Consider the following 23,639-nt stretch of genomic DNA (forward strand, 5'->3'; position numbering starts at 1 on the left):
CAGAGTTAACGAATAAGACTGCACAACTACAGTAAATATCATGCCAAGAATCTCATTTCCACCCTTCAAAAGAACTGATTGTTGGTTTCAATTTAAAGTGATTACAAAAGTCTGTGGGAAACTGAGACAAACTCAAAGAAAATAAGAAACTCCTTTCTCCTAAAATTGAAAACAAAACTAAGTTCAACTTGCCATTGGATGACAAAGTTCTGATCGGTTATCACGTCTGCATCATCTAACCCTACCCAGCATGTGTGGTGTAGGAATGTTTTACCATTACTTGTTGTAGAAAATCTCATTATGAAACACAAGTCCAAATGCTAACAGGTGATAACAAGGAGGAAACCTCCAACATACTTAAGCCTATAGTAACAGAATCAGTGTTAGCATCTGTAAGTAATTTTCAATGCTATTTAACTCCACTTGGTACAAAAACTGAGGTCCACCCAACAGTCTGTCCTTGTGAATTTGGAATGAAAACTAGTGGCCTTGCAGCATCTTCCCGAATGGACTGTGTTGCCAGTGAGGCAAGAAGGTCCACTGCCTGCCAAGGTGTGCATACCCAGTGCTGACTGGGTCACTGTCTTAACTTCCTTCTCTGATCTCTAGTGAGAGTAAAGAGGGCAAGGGCAGGGCAGTGAGGAAACAAAGTATCTTTCTGATCCAAGCCCACCCACCCCCGTCTAAACAGGTACCTAGGTTAAAAGATAGACTATTCCTACAGAGTTCTAAGGCCATGGCTATTCACTTAAAATTGAGTGGAAACATTCCCAGCAAACCATGTATCTGTCATATAATACAGATTTTGATTCTTCATCAATGAGACTTCTCTCAACTTGAGAGAGACTACTAGTAATATTCCTAAAGCAGTCTAGATGTGGAAGGCTAGCCAACAACGAACCTGTTGCATGCAAACCAGAGGACAGGAGGACCAAGCTGACTCATACATGACAAAGGAAGCTCAGGCTTCAAGGGCCCAAGATTTAACCAGACTCTGATTCCTGGGTGATAGTCTATCCTGAATGATTTAGGAGTCCACCAAGAACTGGCCTCAAGGCCAAGGTGATGCTTGCACAGAGGTCAGACATAGTTGCCAATCCAACCCCAAGCAGCAGCCTACACAGGGTACCACTGTCTATAGCTCTGAATCTAGCCTACCAAAGACACCATGTATGCACAAAAGCCAGCAGGAACCACTTACTGTAAGGAGTGGGCTTACCACACCATGGGATGACAGTTTCACACACACCCTCTACTATTCACGTAGTGAGGTGAAATGCTGCCTTACAACATGGACACAGACACACTTCCTGGATAATCAACAGACCACCACCTGGTTCTGAGGATCAATTGTTCAATTGTATGTAACTATTTCACAAATACTGACCGACTCTGGGGCAAGTATCTAGGATTGTACCAGTAGAGATTTCTACAATTTTAAAAACTGTTCCCATCCCATCCACTGACTTTGCATGTAACTGTTTAACTGAATCTGCCCCTACATACCAGATAAATTGTACAAACTGTGCCAACTTTAGACTGCAGTCTCAAATGGCAAACCCATGACGAAAAGGAACTAATAACACAGCACTAGAGAACAGATGAACTTCGTGTCACCTCCTTGAAGGAAACACTCACTCATGCATTTGTGAGATGAACACATTGTTTTGAGCAAGCAGGGAGAGTTGCTAATTACTTTCTAATTAGGGATTTCTGGCTTTCCATTCAAGTGTGACTTTCTTACTTAACATCCTCAGTAAACAGTTTAGATGCTTATACAATTTTTTTCTGGTAGTAGTGACCTAAGGTAACTAACTCTTGCAACCAGTGGAAATAAGGACACACACACACACACACACACCCTGAAAATCCCTTACAACTTTAAAAATAATAAAGTATAAACAACTGGGTCGTGTGACTCTGGCAAGCATCATTCACTTTTCTTCACCCTTCTTGGGAATTATGAGCTGACTATCACTATTAGGGACACCACGATAGGGGCATATTGAGAAATTGTTGTTTTACTCTTTTTTATGGTAATTTAGTATGCTTTTCTCACCTAGTAAGGGCATTCACGTTTCACTGTGTTCCAGGGTGAGCCAAGTGACAGTGACAAGATGACCCTTCATAACTCACCAGGGCCTTCCAACACAGAGTTCCGATGCACAGCAGGGACTCTTACTAGCCCATGGCAGAACCAAATGATCGGAAAAGTTATATTTTCATAAACATTCGAAGCCAGGAGTGTTTATGGAATATTCAAACATACACAAGTGACACAGATGAATGGATTAACGGAGTTGAAAGCAGAACTGATCATGGAGATAATTCAACCAGTAAATAAAATTAGATTTTGTTTTTCAAAAATGGAATTGATAAGTGTCTTTTTATTGACATGGCTTGATGTGAGGATGCTTTAATAATAGTCTCCCTTTTCTCTAGTAACACGGGAATCCTTCACTAACCTCCCCCTAAGCCAAAATGAGAGGGAGAAGGAAAGGGAAATGGGGATCTAGGAAGAGAGTGGTGCAATATACTTTGAAACGTGATCCACAAACTCAGAGTCTCTCCTGAGAGTTTTGCTTCTTAACTGCTTCTTCTTTTTAAGTTGCTTTATCTCTGTATCATTAGAAAACATGGAAGCCATAAGAAATGTAATTTCTACTCATCTCTGTCTACTACAACAATCAGGAATGTCTTAATTTGTATGGCTGATACCTATAGTCATTTTATGTTAAAGTAAATATGGAAGTCTCTAAAAGCCCCAAGCACCTTCCTGAGTATGCCTGGAGGCTGAGCCTGGGATGGGGAGTGGGGACAGGTAAGCTGTATAATTGTTTATACAGAGAACTGGGCTACAGAGAACTGCAAACTGGGCCTTGAGAAGATAGAAGGATAAAATGAAAACGTAGTTAGCAAACTACAAAGCCATATGCATTGTTATCACCAACGGTAACAACAACAACCCTTGTATTCTTAATGAACATTAGTTTGATTCATATCTTAAAATGCCGTCACTGGGAATGAAAATCAGCAATTCACTGATATTAGTTCTTTTTTTTTTTTCAAATTTTGAATTTCACATTTCAAAACAAATGGTTCCCCCTTTTCCTTAGAAGTGAACATGTACGTATAAAGCCACTTTAATTTCTTTGCCATAGAGCAATTTCAGTTCAAAGTGTATGTCACTCATTCAAGAGTTCTTGAAATTAAAGAAAAGATGTGAAACAAAAACACGCTGTCTATTGAATGGTTCAAGAGCTATGTTGGCGGTTTTGTTTTTTTTATCAAAATGTGGACATTTGAACTAAGTCTGGTGTTACCTCGGGAACGCCAAGTTTTCTGCACGCTTCCAAGAAGTTTTCCACATTCCTCCTGCACTTGGCCATGCTGAGTTTTGGCTAGAAATGTAAACATACAGAAACAACATAGTATTAAGATAAAAGTTATCCAGAAACATCCATCTAGAGATAAAAAAAAACCTTAATACTGTGAGTCATATTCTTGGGCTGTGTGTGCCTACAAAGACATTTCTATGCGCATGTTAGTTAGAGAGATGTTTAGACAGACACAAGTATGCAATGTTGATATGCTGACATATATGTATGCACATGCTAGGTTTTCTGCCCACACATCTAATTATCTGTGTACATGCGCGCGCGCGCACACACACACACACACACACACACACACACACACACACACACACACAATCACCTACCTACCTACCTACCTACCTACCTACCGGATAATTCATTTTGATAATCCATTTTAGTTCATCTAAAAATATACCACAACCATCACCTGTCTCCAACAACAAATGTTACTTCATACCAAGGGTTATAAATCCTTGAGGCTAATTGTCTCTTAAAAGTTGAATTAGGCCGGGCGTTGGTGGCACATGCCTTTAATCCCAGCACTCGGCAGGCAGAGACAGGCGGATCTCTGTGAGTTCAAGGCCAGCCTGGTCTACAGAGCAAGTGCCAGGATAGGCTCCAAAGTTACACAGAGAAACCCTGTCTCGAAAAGCCAAAAACTTGAATTAGAAAAGAGACAAAGAGGCAAACAGCACTAAAAATAGTAGATTTAACCCAAAGCTGTTCACTGCTTTACTTCCATGACCTGGAAGATGTGGATGGATAACAGGTTCACTGGATTCATATAGAGGAAAATAATTTGATGGTAAATTTTAAACACTGCTTACTAGTACTTTTAAAATTCCACTATTAATTTCCTTAAAAATGAAAGCAAGAAGTGTGGGTGGAACAATTTAGCCAAGAAGGTAAACAAATACCATCCCCCATGGCGGAAGAGAAAGTCTTCTCACAAGTGTCACGTAAAGACACAGGACAGCTGTGCCCAGTCACACACAGACGGGGGGACAGGAAGAATACAGGGGACAGAGAAGCATAGGTTCTAGAGGAGATGAGGCAGCAGAAGCCGGGCATCCTGCAGTCCTATGGTCCACAGACCTGTAACAGGAATAATAAAAGACCCAGAGACAGATTCTGGGGCTCAAGCTGAAGATCAGAGAAGCAAAGCAGCCAAGCCTCTAGCTCTTATCTCTTCCAAGCTGAAATGTCAATACTATCTCCACGAATCCTCAGAGTGCAATGCCTCCACCAAGCCTCAGACTGCATTCCCCAAGTTCCTGTCTTCTCCCGACTTACATTCCTCTCTCCCCCCAGCAATATCACTCCTGTCTCTACCTCCCTAGGGCTGGGATTAAAGGTGTGTGATCCCAAGTGCAGAGATCACCTTTGTGTGAGCTGTTTCTCTTTTAGATGGGATCAATTTTGTGTAACTCAGTGTGACCTTGAACTAACAGAGATCAGTCTGCCACTGTCTCCCGAGTCCTGGGATTAAAGGTGTGTACCACCACTGTCTGGCCTCTATGGCTAGCTAGAATGGTTGCTGGAATTAAAGGCATGTATCACCACAGCCTTGCTCTATGGCTATGGCTAGCTTTGCATTTTGATCTCCAGTTGCTTTATTATATCATAAACAATATATGGCCACATCATGTACTCATACTTCAGGAACAGTGCTGTGACAGTGGTTAAAGCCTCACCATTCCCAGCATTAACTCCTGAACTAATTGGGGGCATGAGGGTAGGGGGGAAGGAGCTACTACAATAAGAGCAAGAGAAGAGGAGTAGAGGAGAGGAAATGGAGGGGCAGAAATACTGAGTTGGGGGAAGAATAGAGAAAAGAGAGCAGGATGAGAGAAACCATATCAGAGGGAGCTACTATAGGCCCGAGAAGAGATCTGGAACCAGGGAGATCTCCAGAGACCTACAAGGATGACACGATCTGACAATCCAGGCAATGGTGGAGAGGATAACCTAAAAGCCCTTCCCCTAAAATGAGATTGATGACTTCTCTTTATGCCATCCTAGAGCCCCCACCCAGTGGCTGATGGAAGCAGAGACAGACATCCACAGATATACACTGAGCCGAAACCAGGAATTTAGTTGAAGAGAGGGAGGAATGAAGAACGAAGGGGTCTGTACCAGGTTGGAGAAACCCACAGGAACAGTTGACCTGAACAAGGGAGAGCACATGGGCCCCAGATGCTGTCGGGGAGACCAGTACAAGACTGATCCAGACCCCTGAACATGGATGTCAATAAGGAGGCCTCTGCACTCCAGGGAGCCTCTGGTGGTGGATTAGTATTTTTCCCTGGTGCAAGAAGGGACTTTGAGAGCCCATTCCACATGAAGGGTTACACTCTGGCCCTGGACACATGGGGAAGGGCCCAGGCCCAGCACAGGAAGATTTGGTGGACTTTGCAGAGCCCCCATTGAGGGCCCTACCCTGCCTGGGGAGTGGTGGGTGGATGGGGTGGGGGTGGCTAGGGGGAGGAGGGTTGGGGGTGAGGGGAGGGAGAGGGAGAAGGGACTTGAAACAAGATTGTTCCCTAACTAGAACTAAGAAATAAGTTTAAACAAAAAAGCCTCACCATTGGTCAATCAAAACACACTTTTAATTACACCAACTGGGATACCAATGTTTTGCTTACAGCCTGGCAAAACTAGAGAAACTAATTTTTCTCCTCTTAAGGAAATTTTTATTGTGTTAAGAATGGCAATGACTCTATCCAAACTACCTTCCCTGAGCTTGGCTTTAAAAACACACATACCCTGGGACTCATGAACTGAAAGACCAGAATACTTAATGCTTGCAGTAGTATGGTCAGGACAGGTACACTGGGCATTGCTGATGGTGCAACACATCCATATTGGTTGTCTAGTCTACACACAAACATGTTCTATTTGGTGCTGAAGGTACAACAATGGACCAAAAAGACAGAAACCTTGGCCCACACAGCTCCAGTGTAATTGAGACAATAAGCTGAAAGACGGTGTAGAGTGACATGGGGTAGTTATTACTGGTGATAGGTTAGCAATGCAGGAAAATACAAGGAAACCAAATTCTCCTGGGTCAGAGCAGGAACCGTGGTGTCCAGATTCTATGGCTACAGCAGGGCTGCTTGAAGGGCCAGCAAGATGGCTTAGTAGTAAAGGCACCTACTACCAAGCCTAATGACCTGAGTTCCATTCTAGGACCCACACAGTAGAAGAGAACCAACTCCTATAAGTTATCCTGTGATCTCTACATACCCAGTGTGGCAAGCATATGCCTACACACACACACACACATACACACCAACACCAACTTTAAAAACAAAAATACTTCAAGCAGATCACAAGAGAATTTCTGGTAAGTGGGCATTTAGAAGAAATTCGTAAGGAACATACTCCCGCTCCCGCAACACAACAGTAAAAAGATAATCAGGAAGGCACTGATGACAGACAACTTAGGCTCCCATAGATTTGAAATGTTACCACAGAGTATATATCAAATCACAATTAAAAACATAAAAGTATGGAGTGTGTTAATGGTAAAGACAGAAGGATGCTGTTTTCTGCTACCAAGCACTGTTTCCTATATTTCTCCAATTAAAAAATATTAAAATAAAAATCTCTCATCAAAAGTATACCATTTTTCCTGAAACATAAATAAAAGTGTAAGGGTTTACAATTCTGAATGTCTGCTGACACCTTGCAAGGTGACAGTGTACATTCTATTTGGAAGCCAGAGAATCCAGTATGTCTCAAAACACTGACAGTCTGGCATACAGCTCACACAATGTCATGGAGAATTGGCTTAGTGGCTAAGAGAGGAGCCAAGTTCAGTTCCTAGCACCCACATAATACCTGCAGCTCCAGCTCCAGGGAATCCAATACCCTTCTCTGGCCTCCTGTGCTTATGTGCACACACCCACACACAGAGCTCGAAAATAAACATGACTCTTGATAACAGCAACAAGAAGACCTCTGCACTACACTGAATGACAGAATTCACTACCCTCCATTAAGGATGCTAGAGACAGATTTCAAAGAGAAGTTACATTGTTCCCCTCCTCCAATATGTTTCTGAGGCAAAAAAAAAAAAAAAAAAAAAAAAAAGAAAAGAAAAGAAAAAAGAAAAAAAAAGTGGCCATGCCTTTGAAAGGAAAAAGCAGAATCAATATTATAGACAAGAAACTGACAGTTGAAATGAGACCATCAGCTAATCCTTCTGCTACCAGAGGAAAACAGAGTAGGATAAAAAACGCCCTAGTGAGAGCTTCCTGAAGGAGGGCAGGGGTTTCCCACAAGTGGTCACCTGACACACTGATTACACAGTCGAAATTGTACCTTGCCATTAGTGGCTCTGCTATATATAAACACGGCGTGTAGCAGTGGCTCATTTATGTGGCTTGTCTCTCTAGTACCTCATATCATCTTCTCAAGAGCAGGTCTATTTCAGAGAAGGGTGTATCAAGCTAAAGACAGGATGCAGCTTGCCCAAAGCTGTTAGACATAGATGTGGAATTTTAATCCAGTCTTGCATCTTAGGTCCTAAGCTCCTCAGCTTTCCCTGATTCACCAAACCCATTGACATAAACTCTTTTTGCGTTTATTTGTATAACCTTATATGGGCTGCAAAGACAAGTCTATCTGATTCCTCCCCTCTTGGAGGCAGGATCACAAACTGCCCCTGTAGCTTTCTTTCACCTGTCCCAGGCTCTGTGACACCTAGGACATGGGGTCTGGGTTAGGAGATAGCTCAGTGGGAAAGCACTTGCTTAGCAGGCGGAGGCCATAGGTTTGATCCCTGGCAGAGGGAAGAGAGAAAAGAAGATGAGAAGGGGGGAGAAATACCAGCTGAGTGGTGCCTGGATTGGTCAGTTACTCAGGATGCTACTGCAAAATCCCCAATGATGAGTAGAGAGAAGAAATCCCAATCAGTAACTCTAGCACTGGGGAGACTGAGGTGTGAGCACTCAGTCTGGGTTATCTGGTGAGTATCTAGTGGAATCCTACTGAGAAAAAAAGCATGAGAATCCACTTAGAAAAAAACCTTCACCAAGACACCCTTCTGAAGAGACACCTTGCTGTTTAAATACCCCTTTGTGAGGACCAAATCTCTGTGCTTTATGGCCTTTAAACAGGCATATCTCTGTGCTCCATGGCCTTTAAGCCAACATTTGGATCTGTAAGGTCTTTAAACTCCACGCCTGAGATAGTTATTTTCTGTCTTTCCCATACATGTTTTTAATAGCCTCCCCTAGTGGCAATGCTGTTTCCTCAGACTCCCTGTTTGCTCAGTTCTTCTAGTTGTATGGGACACAATGGAAGGGAGCCAGGTAGACTCCTGGAGAACCCACTAGCATCTTCACCAACAACTCCATGCAGAGAGAGTCTACCGTACGCCAGTTTTCCTCTATCTGGCATTACTTACAACTGCAGGTGAGGGAACATGGATGCTGGCAACAGACCGAGGGCGGATGTGGTTGGCCAAGTGGCAGAGCACAACACCATCCATGAGTGCTGCTCCTAGGTCTTCATGCAGGGTCACTTTCAACCTCATTTCGATGCTCTGGGGGTGGAAGCAGAAAGAGTCAGCTGCTATGGGTACCAAAACAAGTGAAGTGTTAAACACAGCTGTATCTGAACTAGAGCACTACTCTCAATGAGGGGACAAGGGTAAGATTGTCTGCAGGTAGGGAGGTGGCTCTGTCAGTGAAGTATTTGCAAGGACCCAAGCTTGATACCAGAGCCCAAAGAGTCTGGCATGGTAGTGTATGCCTGCAATTCCAGCACCGGGGAGGTGAAGTCAGGACGGTCCCTGAGGCTTACTAACCAGTCAGCATAGTGAGTAGGGTCCAAGCCAATGAAAGAGAGACCCTGACTCAAAAACAAAATGTAGATGGAACCCGAGGAGCACCTGAGGTCATCTCCTGGCCTCCACACATATGTGTGTGCACACACATACATATACACCCCAGACACAGAAGGTTTGGAAAAAACTTGTGTTAAATATTTTCAACATTTTTTAAAAACCTTCTGTATAAAGACAGATTCATTCAGTTGTACTGAAATGCTTTAATTAAAAACTGTGGAAATAATGAAATCCTTTTTTAGTTTGTTTCTGAGACAGTGGCACATGTAGCCCAGGCTATCATCAAACTCTCTGTGTAGTTGAGGACGACCTTGAGCTCCTAGACCTTCTGCCTCCACCTCCTCAGCACTGGGATTACAATCTATGTAACTGTCTGAAAGCTCTCTGTCTTGCTAGACCACCCACTCCCTAGTTGTCTAGGTAGAGGACACAAGCTTTCACTGTGCTCTCTGGCTGCAGAAGGACATGAGGTGAGAAGAAAAGCCACAGAGTTCACGTCCATGCTATTCTTCAACTCAAAAGACATCGACATCTTCACCTGACCCTGCAGGGTACTTAGCTTGTGCAAGTGTGCTTACTGGGAGCACCATTCGTGTCAATCACCTCAATGCTGCATGGCATAGGTGGTTGTGAGGGCAAATCTTGGTCATCAATTTGCCTGAATCTGGAATCAACCAAAATACAAGCTGTGGAGCCCTCCTGTGAATCAGGAGGACCCATCTGATTGTGGGTGACATGCTCTGGTGGCAGCTTGGATAAACGGGCATGAAAGAAGGAAGCTTTGCTTTTAGACTCCAGCATCTCTGCAGGACTCCTCCAGGCTTTCAGTTCCAGATTCAGCCTGCTGAGACGTTGAGCCTCCAGGACTGAGCAATTACTGGATCCTTGGCCTCTCCAGTATGAGACTCTTATGATTACTTACAGGTCAATCTTTAAATAAATCCCCTAATTATACATATGCATATATATATATATATTTGATTAAAATAATTATATGCATTAAATAAATACATATACACAGGTATATATATATATATATATGTGTGTGTGTGTGTGTGTGTGTGTGTGTGTGTGTGTATGTGTCTATGTATGTGTGCATATTCATTTATTCTACCAGTTCTTTCCCTTTAAAGGCCCCAACTAATACAGTGGCCAAAAAACATTTGTCAGAGAAAGGAGAGGCTTCAACATAAAATCTGTGGCCTCTCAGAAGCTTTCCTACCCTCTGTAGCCCTATGATACTTCTCTTTGAATGTGAGTACCTTACACACTGCCTTCACAAATGACACCAGCTTCCTCCTTGGCAATGGGACTGTTAGTTCTCATACAAATGTATCATTTTCCTAAGTAGACAGAAAGAACTTCCAGTGTCCATGAGGTTCCACAGCAGCGTGAACACACAGCCCCAGTGCCCCCCAATATTAAGCTGAATATCTTGGATGGAATCCAACTGGAATTCAATGGCTTATTACGAGTGGCTTTAAAAGCTCTCACCTGTTGGAAATACAAAGTTCAGAATACTAGATAAATGCCTTTAAAGTAATGAAACATTACTATTAAGCAAATAAATGACAGGCATTCTTTTATAGTATATCAGAACTCCCTTATGGGTCTTTAGTATAAGCAGAAACTGAAACTCAAGGTTTAGTGACTTACACAATAACAAACAGTCTGTCAGGGACCAACCTAGCTGGATCAATACTGTGTGTTGCTTCAGGAAGGCTTTTCCAACACAGAGAACACTGCTTTGACTCTGAACACCACACTCAGTCACAGGCCGCCCCCAGTACCTCTCGGAGCTGTTCCACCAGCTCTTTTTCTTCTCTCATCTGCTCCATTTTCCTCCGAATCGTAAACTGTGGGTCTATAGATTCCAAATTTCTCTGCGGTCTTACAAACACTGTAATAGAAATGGGGGGTGGGGCGGGGATCAATCCATATTGCTCCACAGGGCTATTCTTATTTTAATTAAATAAATTATTTATTCATCCCAAATTATTTATCTCTCAAAGGTTCACAGCGAAAGTCTGATGTTAATCCTCAAAGGGAAACTATCTCTTGAGTTACTCTAGGTTGTGTAGACTGGGAAGTTGATTATGCGGTGACTGAATTAGCTGAACAGACTGAACTGAGGGATGGGTTTCACAGGGGTGGAGATAAGGGCATGCCATCACCTCAATCTCTCTCACTGCCACTGTTTCTTTTGTTCTAATTGAATTCTAATTGTATGCTTTATTTTTCTTTAAAGCTAAATAATGTTTATCAACTAAGATAATAGAATTATTTTATGTGTTACAAACAGTTATAGGAAATTGTTCTTGCTGGCTTCACATTTAATAAGCCTCTATCACCAACTAAGTGATGACATGCGGGGCTATATATTTGAGAATAAAATGGAAAAATTCTGCTTTCTGTCCCATCACCCTGGTGTTCAATGAGCCAGTTCTTTACAGCTGTCCTTGGATTACTGTCCCAAAGGCGGGTGGGACTACAGGTAGCTTCATCACTGTTGGCTCGGGGGCCTTAGGCTTCCTACCAGAGCAGTGGCTGAAAACACTGCTTCCCCTGGAGTAGCACAGAAAATACATGCTCTCAGGGCTATAAAGACAGCTCAGCAGTTAAGAGCACTGTCTGAGGACCAAGGTTCAATTCCAGCCCCCACGTGAACTCTAATTCTAGAGGATCTGACGTCCTCTTCTGGCCTCTGAGGGCATCAGAGATGGACATGGTAAACAGACATACATGTAAGATAAAACATCCATATGCATAAAATAAAAATAAATACTTTTTAAGTTAAAAAACGGAAAATATATACACTCTCCTGGGCTGAATGTGTAGCTCAATGATAGAGCATTTGCCCAGCACATATGAAGTCCTGGGTTCAGTCCCCAGCACAACACAGAACAGAACAGAACAGAACAGAACAGAACAGAACAGAACAGAACAGACAATGGGAAAAAACTCAAAATATCATATGCACTAAACTTCTAGGTGATAATATCAGTTAGGATGAATAAAATACAGCCTACTTATGGCTTTCCACCATCTTTGCACCTGTCAAGGAATGCTGGGACCAGAACTCCTAAAAACCAAGTATACTTTCAGCTCTTCTTGAAAGTGAAGGTGTGTATGCTAGAGATGAAACTGAATTCTCCTTAGGCAAGAGATGTTTAGGTGTATAGAGCAAAAAGCAACCTAGTGACTTCCAGAAGCAAACTGAACAAAAGCAGAATAATCTGGTTTTGAAAGATAACTCTGGCCTGTGGAAACAGTGACCTGGTTCATGCCAAATTCCAAAGCAACATATTGCAAAGGCCACTGGATACAAGATATGTGTGATGCTGCATCTCTTACAGATTTAAGCTAATAAAAAGTAAATAAATAAAAATGGATTCGCGGCCTTATAAAAATAGTTTACTTGTATAGAATGATTTTAGTAGCTAGGCATGATGGTACATGCCTTTTATCCCAGCACTTGGAAGGCAGAGGCAGATGAATCTCTTGTGAGTTAATGACCAGCTTGGTCTACAGAGTCCTATGCCAACCAGAGTTAGACAGTGAGGCCCTGTCTCAAAAAAGGGGGGGAGGGCGAGTTGTAGCAGGAATCTTAAGTTTTTCTTATCAGAGATTTTTTTTTTTTTTTTTTTTTTAGCCTGGAGACACAAGGCTGTTGGGGCTGGGATGGTCTGGTTCTCTCAGGGCTGATTTTTAGATTTGGCTGGGAGGTGGTGGCGGCGTTGAGTCATTAAGGACAGTTTGTGCTGAGAATGTCCGTGTCAGAAATCGCCACCACCTAGTAAGAGGCATGGACACCGCAACTGCAATAGTTCCAGCCACTGTCATTTAAACAGCGCTGAATCCAAGGAGTCTAAGACGTCCATTCTGTCATTTCCTACAAGGTCACTTTAGAAACGACCTCAGCTTACTACACTTTAAAAATTAATTATGGCTTGCAAATACAACACTTAGAGAAAAATAAACCATGTGCTCTTCATGTACCTAAATATTTACTGCTGTGAGACTGTATCCAACTGAATACTGCAGTTTTCTTTCTACATGAGTTCAAAGATGCCAGAACCAACACTGAGAAGCTTGACACAGTCTTTGACTCGGTACTTGGAGAATGAGGCTGACCTAGTGTGCACAAGGCTTTCCGGAACGACAGAATGGAGTGTGCACCCTGGATTTATGAGGGAAGCGAACCAAGAAGTCACTGGTAAAGAAGCATGCCACACAGCCAGGCGTCATTGGCGCACGCCTTTAATCCCAGCACTCGGGAGGCAGAGGCAGGTGGATCTCTGTGAGTTCGAGGCCAGCCTGGTCTCCAGAGCAAGTGCCAGGATAGGCTCCAAAGCTACATAGAGAAACCCTGTCTCAAAAAACAAAAAACAAAAAAAAACAAAACAAAAAAAAAAAAAGAAGCATGCTACAGGAGACTCTGTGGTAAGAGTCTCAAAGAAAGAAAGCTAGCAAGCCAAAGCTAGCAAAAGAAAGATAATGTGATCCAGCCGGTGAGGGGAGAGTTGAAAAAGAAAGTGAGAGTTGGCTGACAAATTAGAAGTGATAGAAACACAGCAATATAGAAACACAGCAATAGGAAGAAGAATGCAGGGTAAAACCTAAAGGCAATCTCATCTCACAAAGATGTTAACTGAATTTACCAAAAGAGTCGAGGAATGTGGGTGGTGCTTGGTAAAGCACCCACATGCCACCAAGGGGTGCCTCGACCCCACTCCAATAGGCCTACTGTTTCCTTCAGAGGTCATTTCCCTTTTGCATTTTTTCCTGGGGAAATCTTATCTAATATGACCTGCTTGATATGTTCAATATGTTTTCATTGGACGATTCTGTTCTGAATATGAAAATATGAGGAAGCTGAATGAACTGTGAACTCTGGTTTAACTGCACACAATCCAAGTGTCTATGTTGGCAGGGCCCTGCGAGAGATAGCAGGGTAATGCAATGAGGTCTGGGTTTTCATTTCCTGACATGCCTGTTTACTTTAAATTCCTGTGCCTCTTAAAAACAAAATCTGCACATTGCCGTGTTTGTTCTGTGAATGGCAAGCAATCAAAAAGTATTACAGGTATTTCAACTGTAGTTTACAGTTTTAAGCAAATACTTCAAATGTACATATAGTTATTGAAAACAAGGAGTATATGTAGTATATACACTAAATTAGTTATAACTTCTGTGGACTATTTAAGAATTTTGAAGAAACTCTTTCAGCTAATAAGCCTGCCAGCTTATTTTTTCTGAAGCCAGTCTTCAAGAAACTGACCCATGGAAGAATCATCCTGTCTTGTGTTATTTCTCTATCACAGCATTTCAAGAGCTCCCTACTCAATTCCTATTACCAAAACTAAACAGAATTAAAGGAGAGTTCATCTCCGTGAAAGCACGAGGCTTTGAAATTTAGCTTTCTCTTTCCTGGAAGTTGAAAATGTGGACTGGAGTACCTTTTAATATGTTCAAATTCAAGGGCAGAAATATAATGACTGTGGACACTTATGGGCTTTAGATTCAGGTTCTTGGGAGTTAGAAATCAGGTAAACTCCTCCATTTCCTTCTGGTGCTCCAAGTGAATTAGGTGCATTTACTGCCCTTCAAATGCTGATATTTCCTCTCTATTATCTTGGGCAGTTTACTTAACTGGGATATTGTCAATCTTATGTCTACAATGTAGACATAAAAAGATAAAGACAGACAAGTAAATGCTTAGACTCAATGCCAATGGTCACCTAATGTCTCTGAACATGGGGACCAGACATTCTAACCTAAAGCCACAGTTGAAAACCACTGAGGAATCTCACACAGCCTCAGATTCCCTAATTTTATAATGGAGAGAATAAGACCTTACTGTCATCATAAAAGAAACAAAATGTCTGTAAACTGGCCAGAGATGGATGTCCATTCACTCACTATGAATATCAATTTTAAATGTCTAAATTAGTACCCATGAATTCACCTCAAATGAGAAGGCAGAAATACCTCAAAAGAGACCAGGATGGGTTTTTGACCTCCAAGTAAGCCACAAGAGAATGTTTAAGAGCTAGGTCAGAAGAGGGCGAGTTCTCAGTAATGATCATTGGGAAGAAAAGCCACCCCAGCCTGTGACAGAGGCAGGCAGAGTCACAGATGTACTTCCGTTCCATCTGTCCCTGTGAAGAGACTGACTTCAGAAACTGTGAGTCTCCAAAAACCAGCTTATTTGCCATTAAAAAAAAAAAGTCTCTTTAAAGAATACGTTACAAAGAAAATGGTGAATTTAAAATGAGCTCAATTTGGAACAGAATGTTGGAAGGGATTTAAATGAAAGGAGAAGATTTTGTGTGCAAAGTAAGGCAATAAACAAAGGGGTGAATATTCTAAGTTTGCCAAAGTTAGTAAGTAAAAGTTACTGTATGGTAATCTAAGCTATAGTTTACATGGTTGGACAGCCACAGGTGTCAGACAATGAAGAAACTGGGGAAACAACATAAATGTGCAAATAAGCATTGTTGGCCACGGCAAGAAGGCCTAGAGTAAACAGTCTGGATCTATGGAAGCATCGAGAACAACATGGAAAGCATATTTGCCATGAGCATCAGCTCTTCTACTGCACAGCTTCTTCAACGGAGCTAGAAAACATACTGCAGTCACCAGGCAAAGTCTAATACACAGGGGATGAAGATGTGAGTCACACTTCGGACAAATTAAAGAAAAATGAAAACCACCAGAAACATCTGACATGATTGCCCAGTCCAGAGGAATACTGAAAACAGTCCTTTTATTATTGCTGTGGTAAATGTGGTAAATCCCTGGAATTGTTATACACAAGGGAAAAAAAGGTCATGTAATAAATGCAGGGCTGTTTTATTTTTAGATGCTCCTACTGAGTATTGGCTGTGGAAGCCTCAGAATTTCTAATAAAAAGAAGGCCTGGCCTAGGGCCTTACACGTCAGGGCCTCACTGGGACAATGAATGTAGATTTGTCTGACAGGAGACAGTGGAGAGCTGGGAATGCAGGCTCCTTTATCCCTGTCTCTCAGTGACATCCACACAGCACCTGGACATTCTGACTATGGTCTGTTCACATACCAGCACAGAAATTCTGCTGTTTAAAAGTTTTACATATTTCCCAGGTTTTAGAAAAAGTCCTCTGGTTTCAGACATCATTCCTGAGGAAATACCAACTCGAACATAAATGTTTCACAACTAGGCCTAATTCCAGTAAGCAACATCACAGCCATGAACAACCAGGTTCTGAGAAAAGCAGAAACTCCTCTTCATAATTGGTCATCTATTTTTAAATAAAAGAACAGTTTATCAAGAAAGCTTCCATCGAACCGTCCTCAGCTTCCAGAATTTAACGTAGGGTGACATCAAGGGGGCGGTTTGTTTCATGTTTGTTTGTTTGTTTTTTAATTGGGCTTATTTTCAGTGAAAAATATCAGACCATCAGTTCTCAACTTGTGGATCACAACCCCTTTGGGGGTTGAACCACCTTTTTTTACAGGTGTTGCCTAAGACTATCAGAAAAATCAGATATTTACACTATAATTCATAACAGTAGCAAAGTTATAGTTAGGAAGTAGCAATGATTGTTGGGGTCACCACAACATGAGGAACCGTTTTAAAGGGTCGCAGCATTAGGGAGGATGGAAAGCACTGATTTAGACAACTATGAAATAGTAATATTCCTTGCAGAGTCAGTCTATCAGAATATGCATCATTCTTTAGTCAGGAGGAAATTTGGCTGAATTTTAAGCAGAGATCACAGCCAGTATTCTAACTTTATCTTCTAAGCATTGTAGATATTATAGCTAGCTCACTGAGCATCCCAGACATATGTACTGCTATGTGTGTGTGGTGGTTATGCCTCGTATCTCACTTCTCTGTTCAATTTAATATTTCTTCTATCACTTCATAGTTTGAGGTAAAATGTTCACAACTAGCATTAAACCAGAACAGAGATTTGTATATATGTGGTATATAGTTCTAAATTCTTTTATTTTTATCTTGAACTACTTGACCTATCTAATGAGACAAAATTAGGATGTCTATATTAAGATTCACTGGGTGTCCTCAACTTTGAGAAATGTATACATATTATTTTCAGACTAACTCAGTATCCTTTAACGTGATTCATACCAAAAAAGTGTAAAAGTCAAATGCATAAAAACTTTGAAAATATGGGGAAAAGTAATTTCTCTTCATTTTTAGGAACTTCTCAGTGTCAACATTATTTTCAGTGCAAACTCTGGGATTAGCCATGGTACCTTTAAATTATCTTAAAACCCCACGTGGTTAACACAGATAATAAAAGAGCAACCTTAGTTTTTGAGGCAGGGCTCCATTATATAGACTCAGGTAGCCTCCAACTTGCTATCCTCCTGCCTCAGCCTCCCCTTTGCTTCGATTATAGGAGAGTATCACCACACCCACCTTCTAAACCCAAATGTGTGAGCTCAAATCTTTGTAGATGAGCAGACAAACCACCTACACCCCAATCAAAATAGGCAGAGAAGAGAGGTCTGTGAATCCCTCCCCAGACTCAGCACCCTCAGGTCTGTAAACTGTCACGTCATCAACTGTTAGGTAGCAGTTCACATCCACTTGTCTGGACACTGCCTTCAAGGCTTCCTAAGTATGGAGCATGCAGGTGTCTACTGTCCCTAGCTATACACAAAGCAATGCTCAGCACAGCCACCCGGTTATTCACAACAGCATTGAAGAAGAGACAAAGCACCTACCATTGTCACTGTCTCCTTCAGATGGAACACTGTAGCTAGAGTTGTCCCATGTTTGTGCCTGTGTAAGTTTGTTGAAGGAGATAGGAGGGAGAATGAGGGCTGGGTCTGCAGGAGAGCGAGAGAGCCAGGCGGACAGTTGCACAAGGACCAAGGGAAACCAAAGGGGCCGCAGCATTTCACACGTGGCATAAGTTTCGTATGGAAATGGAGTGGATTTCATTACATGGGGTTTAAATTCAAATGTACAATATAGGAGGAGAATGAAAGATGGCGCATGGAATAAAAAGAATGATAAAAACCGAGTGTTAGTACTCATCGGTCACATACTTTGCATGCAGTTAATATCCTTAACTTTAACAGTTCTGCAAGCCTGCAGCCTAGAGGTCTCAGGGGTCATGGCAGCAGCAGGACACTCATACTTTATGCAACTGAAAGTAAAAGGCCTACTAGACACCCTTTGCAGACCCCCTTCTCAGCAACTAAGCAGAAGATACAACTGTGCAATTCACCCAAGGCTGTGAGACATGAGACAAAAATCAAACTGGATAAATATATCTGCTATTTAAAAACAAAAGGATTACCAAAGTGGTGTGTATTTTAACGCTTTTTAAAAAACAAGACAGTAGATTTTTAAAGACACTCGCATAAGGTTTCATGGGGTGTTTAATTAAGAAATGACCTCATCAAATATTTCTTTAACCCTTGAAATGCCTTAAAACTCACTTTTCATTGTTGCTCAATGAAACTTTTGAATATTCCGTATAGGCAACACACAAATAAAACCAACAGCTAATAGAGGCAAACCAAAAACAACAACAACAAAACTAAACAATGACGGAAAAAAAAAAAAAAAACCCACCACTCAAGAACTTCTGAGTTAGCTATTTATAAAATGATAACACATCTTATTTTTGTGCTTAATATCCAGAGAGTAATTTCACTGGGTGGGTAAGGAATCTGCAATTGGAAACTTGGAGAGGTTTTCTCCAGCTTAAAATAACACTCTATTTTTCATCTCCTCACAGAATTTGAGCACAGTGCAGGTACAAGGCAATCTCTGACTTGGTAAGCTGAGGCTGGACTCTAAATGCATTAGAAGTCACTGGATCCGTTGTATAACTAAATTACAGGGTCCAACATTCAAAAGACTGTTAATATTGAAGACTCATCCAGCTTCTGATTTCAACTATGGTTTTTTTTTTTTTTTTTTACATTTTGCAGCACTGTCTAAAAGGCTTGAAAAGGTCTGCAGTCATACAGGAGGCAGAGGAGATGCAACAGTGGTGACCTCCATTTCTCCCAGAACAGAGCTGGGATTATGGGAAACAAGGCACAGCCCAGATTTAGCCATATATTCCTCGTTTCATACATGAGGAGGCCAATCAATTTGAGTTTTATGCTCTTTCATCTAGGCTTGTACTCTCTAGGGCTGGAGACACAGCTCAGTGGTAGACACTTGCCTGGCATATGCAAAGGCCTGGGTTTGATTCCCAGGACTGAAAAACAGAAACAAAAAGGTCTAGGAACTCTGATCACTCTTAGAGGCATTTTTCCAACTTTTTTTTTTCTTACACTGTTCTAATGGCCAGGAAACCCCCACACCTGGCCACACGCTGCCCATCAATCAATGCGATTCAAGAACAAAGCATTTCCTTTGCAAATGAACCATCTTTATTTTTCCCATAGGTACCTTCATTTCAAGCCAGAAACTTGTGACTCACACTGTTATCATAATGCTTTCCCCCAAAAAGCCAAGAACACCTGTGTTTCCTACCAGGTGTGCTTACATACATATGCCCAAGCTCTTCGCTAGAATCCACTTAAAAGCATCAGTGGTAAATACAGTAAGTACTAAAGAAACAAAAACTTTAAAACAAAGAAGGTCCTTAAAAAGGCAGATAGCACCCAAACTGGAAATGTATGAAGAAATGTATTTTCTAACTAGAGTCCTTTTTTAAAAAAATTGAGGGTAACTTTGCACATTGTATAACTGTTTTTCTCAATATAGCAACACAAATTAAAGCCAAGTAGGTCAAAGAGTAAGACACTTTCCTCTAAGAATTTCACCCTCTGACTCCTAACCACTCACACAAGCCTTCAAATGCACACCCTCCTGTGTGAGTCAATGCAGAGACCTTACCATGCTCAGAAAGTAACAGGGGGCATCCTGGGTAGGACTCTGCCTTCAGGCTGCCCTTGAGCGCATCAGGGCACCAGGAACCTTTGGGGTAAAGGGGAGCTCTTTTATATTCCATAGGTAGAGTTAAAGGGAGTGTTCCTTCCCTACTCACATGAGCCCTTTGCCACCTTTCTGTGCTGTGGTCCAAATGAAAGCAGGTTGCCCATTCCTGGAAGCAGAGACCAATCAGCTCCATGCAATCACCTGACCTCCCCAAGCTGCAGCTGTGCTGACGCCAGGACCCTGGCTGACTAGAACTGGCAATGTTCATATTACTCAGGCAGACATTTGAAAGGCCACAGAGAAATTATCCACGTTATTCATTGTAAGAATGAGCTGAGGCTAACATACCTGAGCGAGGCTTCAAGCCAAAAGGAGCTGTGATGTTTGCAGTAGGAGACACTGAAGGGGAGCTGTCTCTCATCTGTGGGGTGAGAGGGAAAGACAATAGGGGGGAAATGAAGAGATAGATGTACTTGTATGGTCAAGGATTATTATAACAGCACTCTGCAATCTGCTATTGCTGCACTGTAATGAAGTCTTGGCTCAAAAAACATCATTTTGTAGGGCTAGAGTGATGGCTCAATGGTTAAGAGCAGTGGCCGCTTTTCCAGAGGACCTGGGTTCAATCCCCAGCACACACATGACAGTTTAAAACTGTAACTCCAGTTCCAGGGGATCTGACATCACATAAACACACATGCAGGTGGAACACCAATGCAGATAAAAATAAATAGATAGATAAATAAATAAATAAATAAATAAATAAATAGATAAATATTCTGTGGAAATGCTTTAAGAAGTAGCCAGCAGAATGTTTTCTCAAGCACCTAGTAAATTGTGTTACTGTGACTGTTTTTGTTGTTGCATCAAATTTTTTATTTGCTCCCTATCAAAGTATTTCGTCACTACCAGAACACTGGTGACTGGTGACCCACTATGGTCATCCGACATAGCTAAACGCATGTGTGCAGGCATCTCAAAGGGCACACCTAAGGGAGCCTCTCTCACATGGAGAGATGAAACAGTTAATGCTTATCAGACAGCTCATCTACACAGAAACTGCATGCTGACCCATCATAGCTAAAAAGGAGTAAATGTCATCTCCTTGAGTGATTTTCCATAAAGACATCCCCATACCTAGCTTTGAAAAACCATTTCTCATTAATCTATAATTACATAGAGAGCCAAGTGAATTTGTGACAGTGAGTGACAACTAATGAAAGAGCCCAAAGAGGCTCCATTAACTCATTCATCCAGTGCAGTCTATAGACTATTCATTGCAGTGCAGTCTTCATGGAAAACCTCAGCTTCCGCTAGTTCTCAGGGATCTTACCTCATTTGGAGAATACTGGCTCCCGTTACTCTGTATCATTAGATCATTTTGCACCTTAAGGAAGAGACAAATGCAGAAATTCCATTAGACTGTGAGAAAGAGGAGGCAAGGACTGCATCTTTCTTACTTCCATCACATTCTTGGCCCCAGAAGCACACACTGGCAAATTTTGAATTAATTCGTGTGTTAAGTAGTGAAGAAGGTTATGCTATTTTCTAAAACTACTCAGCTGTATTCATAGGGAAAAAAGCACTGGAGGATAGCAGAGATTGAGATGAGAGCCCCAGCATGGGGACCCTCCCCAAGGACCTGGGAACACATCTTTTTTTTTTTTTTTTTTTTTTGGTTTTTTGAGACAGGGTTTCTCTGTGGCTTTGTAGGCTGTCCTGGAACTAGCTCTTGTAGGCCAGGCTGCTCTCAACAACTCACAGAGATCCGCCTGCCTCTGCCTCCCAAGTGCTGGGATTAAAGGCGTGCGCCACCAACGCCCGGCCTGTGAACACATCTTACCTGCCCGAGTTACCTAACTGCCTGCTGGCTCCCTTCTCCATTTTAATTATGGGTTTTTAGAAATGGTCCAAGCCAGTAGTTCAAAAATATACAGAAGCACATTGGGAGCTTCAGTAAGCATACATGCCTGAACCCTAAGTAACCTTGAAAAGCATCTTTCTTTGACCAGTTTAATATCAGTTTGCTGTGACAATCAATCACTGATAAGGAGAAGCACTAGGGAACCAAGCATGGCTTACATGTGATCACTAATACATAAAAAGTTTAGGGATAGGTAATCATACCTTCAGACATGCCACCATAAAAGCATAAATCTAAGATGACCATTCTGTTGAGGAGTGTTAATAAAAAATACCCGATTTACATGAACCCAAGTGAAAACACATGCAGAGTAAGATGCCACTCATGTCCCTATCCAATTAAGGGTCTTTGTGAGAACCTCCACCAAGGAGTATCATGCCTACACTTTAAGGGACTTCTTTCAGTTTTCACGAATGTTCCCTCAAAATCCTCCTCTCTTCAATCCTATTTCTGCCAGCCTGTAAGGAGCATTCTTACTGGATGGATGCTCATGCTACCCAATTTCACGTGGCCAGTCTTCTGCAGTACTGTTTAAGGAAGATGACATGAGTGAAGGCAAACAGACCCCTCTACAAGACTTGCCTCACACCTCTCAGCCACGGTTACACATTGCACTAAGTCCTCCCAGGCCACCTCACTCCAGGTCCGTATCCAAAGTGGACACAAACTAAGTGTCCTTCCTCTTGTCACACTCACTATCCTTTCCTGAATAATAAAGAAAACAGATGTGGGACAGAAAACCACACCATATTCTTCTTGGAATATTTTCAACATCAACATCTTTTAAATACTCAACAATTTTGCTACCTCACAAGCCTCACACTCCAGTCCTCAACACCAAAAAGGCTATGCCCAGCATGTGTAGGCAACAAACACTGGCAAACTGATGGGGGTCTGGTGAAAGGGGGTGTAGACATGTAACCGAATAACAAGTGAGCCCTCAGACGCAGGACCAGTGGCCTCAAGAAGCCACCACTTACTTCCTTGTCCTTCATCTCATGACTTCCTTTTTCGAATCAAAGGACATATCCCTTCCTTTTGGAAGTCACAGAAACCTGCCTGTCATGGACCCAGAGCTGCCTTGAGGAGGAAGACAATAATGCCTTATGCCAAACACAGCTACTCTCTGAAGCAAAGAAAAACCAGCTCACAACATACTAAAATAGCCAAGAGTACTGTATGCCAGAGTGGGGGCATTGTGGTGCATGCCTTTAATCCTACCACTCAGGAGGCAATCTCTGTGAGTTTGAGGCCAGCCTGGTTTACAGAGCGAGTTCCAGGACAGACTCCAAAGTGATACAGAGAAACCCTGTCTCGAAAAGCAAAATAAACCCAAAAGATCACTGTAAGCTGAATGGAGATGAGTTCAGGAATCTTTGACCCCTAGAAGCTCTGGCAATCTTGGAAACAGGTAAATTTGGTTTTGAGACAGGGACTCACTATATAGTCCAGGCTCACCTTGCACTTGGAATCCTCCTGCCTCGGTGTGAGAATTATAGGTATGCACCATCTGCAGCCAAATAGGCTGCACTTTACAGTCATCTGGGCCTGCCTCGGCCTGGCCAA

The 23,639-nt window shown here is 42.1% G+C and overlaps 1 protein-coding gene across 2 annotated transcripts in view; it reads right to left on the minus strand.

The window, feature by feature from the left end:
• Lrch1 (leucine rich repeats and calponin homology domain containing 1) overlaps positions 1–23,639 on the minus strand; it is a 183,113-nt gene that overhangs the window by 17,147 nt on the left and 142,327 nt on the right. The window contains exons 14-19 of one of the 2 annotated variants that reach the window (XM_027390136.2): positions 21,483–21,536; positions 20,498–20,570; positions 20,259–20,315; positions 11,022–11,131; positions 8,791–8,928; positions 3,324–3,401 (exon numbers count right to left, since the gene is read on the minus strand). In XM_027390136.2, coding sequence (XP_027245937.1) covers positions 3,324–3,401; positions 8,791–8,928; positions 11,022–11,131; positions 20,259–20,315; positions 20,498–20,570; positions 21,483–21,536 — 510 coding nt within the window. The remainder of the gene's footprint in view (positions 1–3,323; positions 3,402–8,790; positions 8,929–11,021; positions 11,132–20,258; positions 20,316–20,497; positions 20,571–21,482; positions 21,537–23,639) is intronic. The other variant, XM_027390137.2, reaches the window with a different exon arrangement.

This window comes from Cricetulus griseus (assembly GCF_003668045.3).
Source record: "Cricetulus griseus strain 17A/GY chromosome 1 unlocalized genomic scaffold, alternate assembly CriGri-PICRH-1.0 chr1_1, whole genome shotgun sequence".
Taxonomy (NCBI): Eukaryota; Metazoa; Chordata; class Mammalia; order Rodentia; family Cricetidae; genus Cricetulus; species Cricetulus griseus.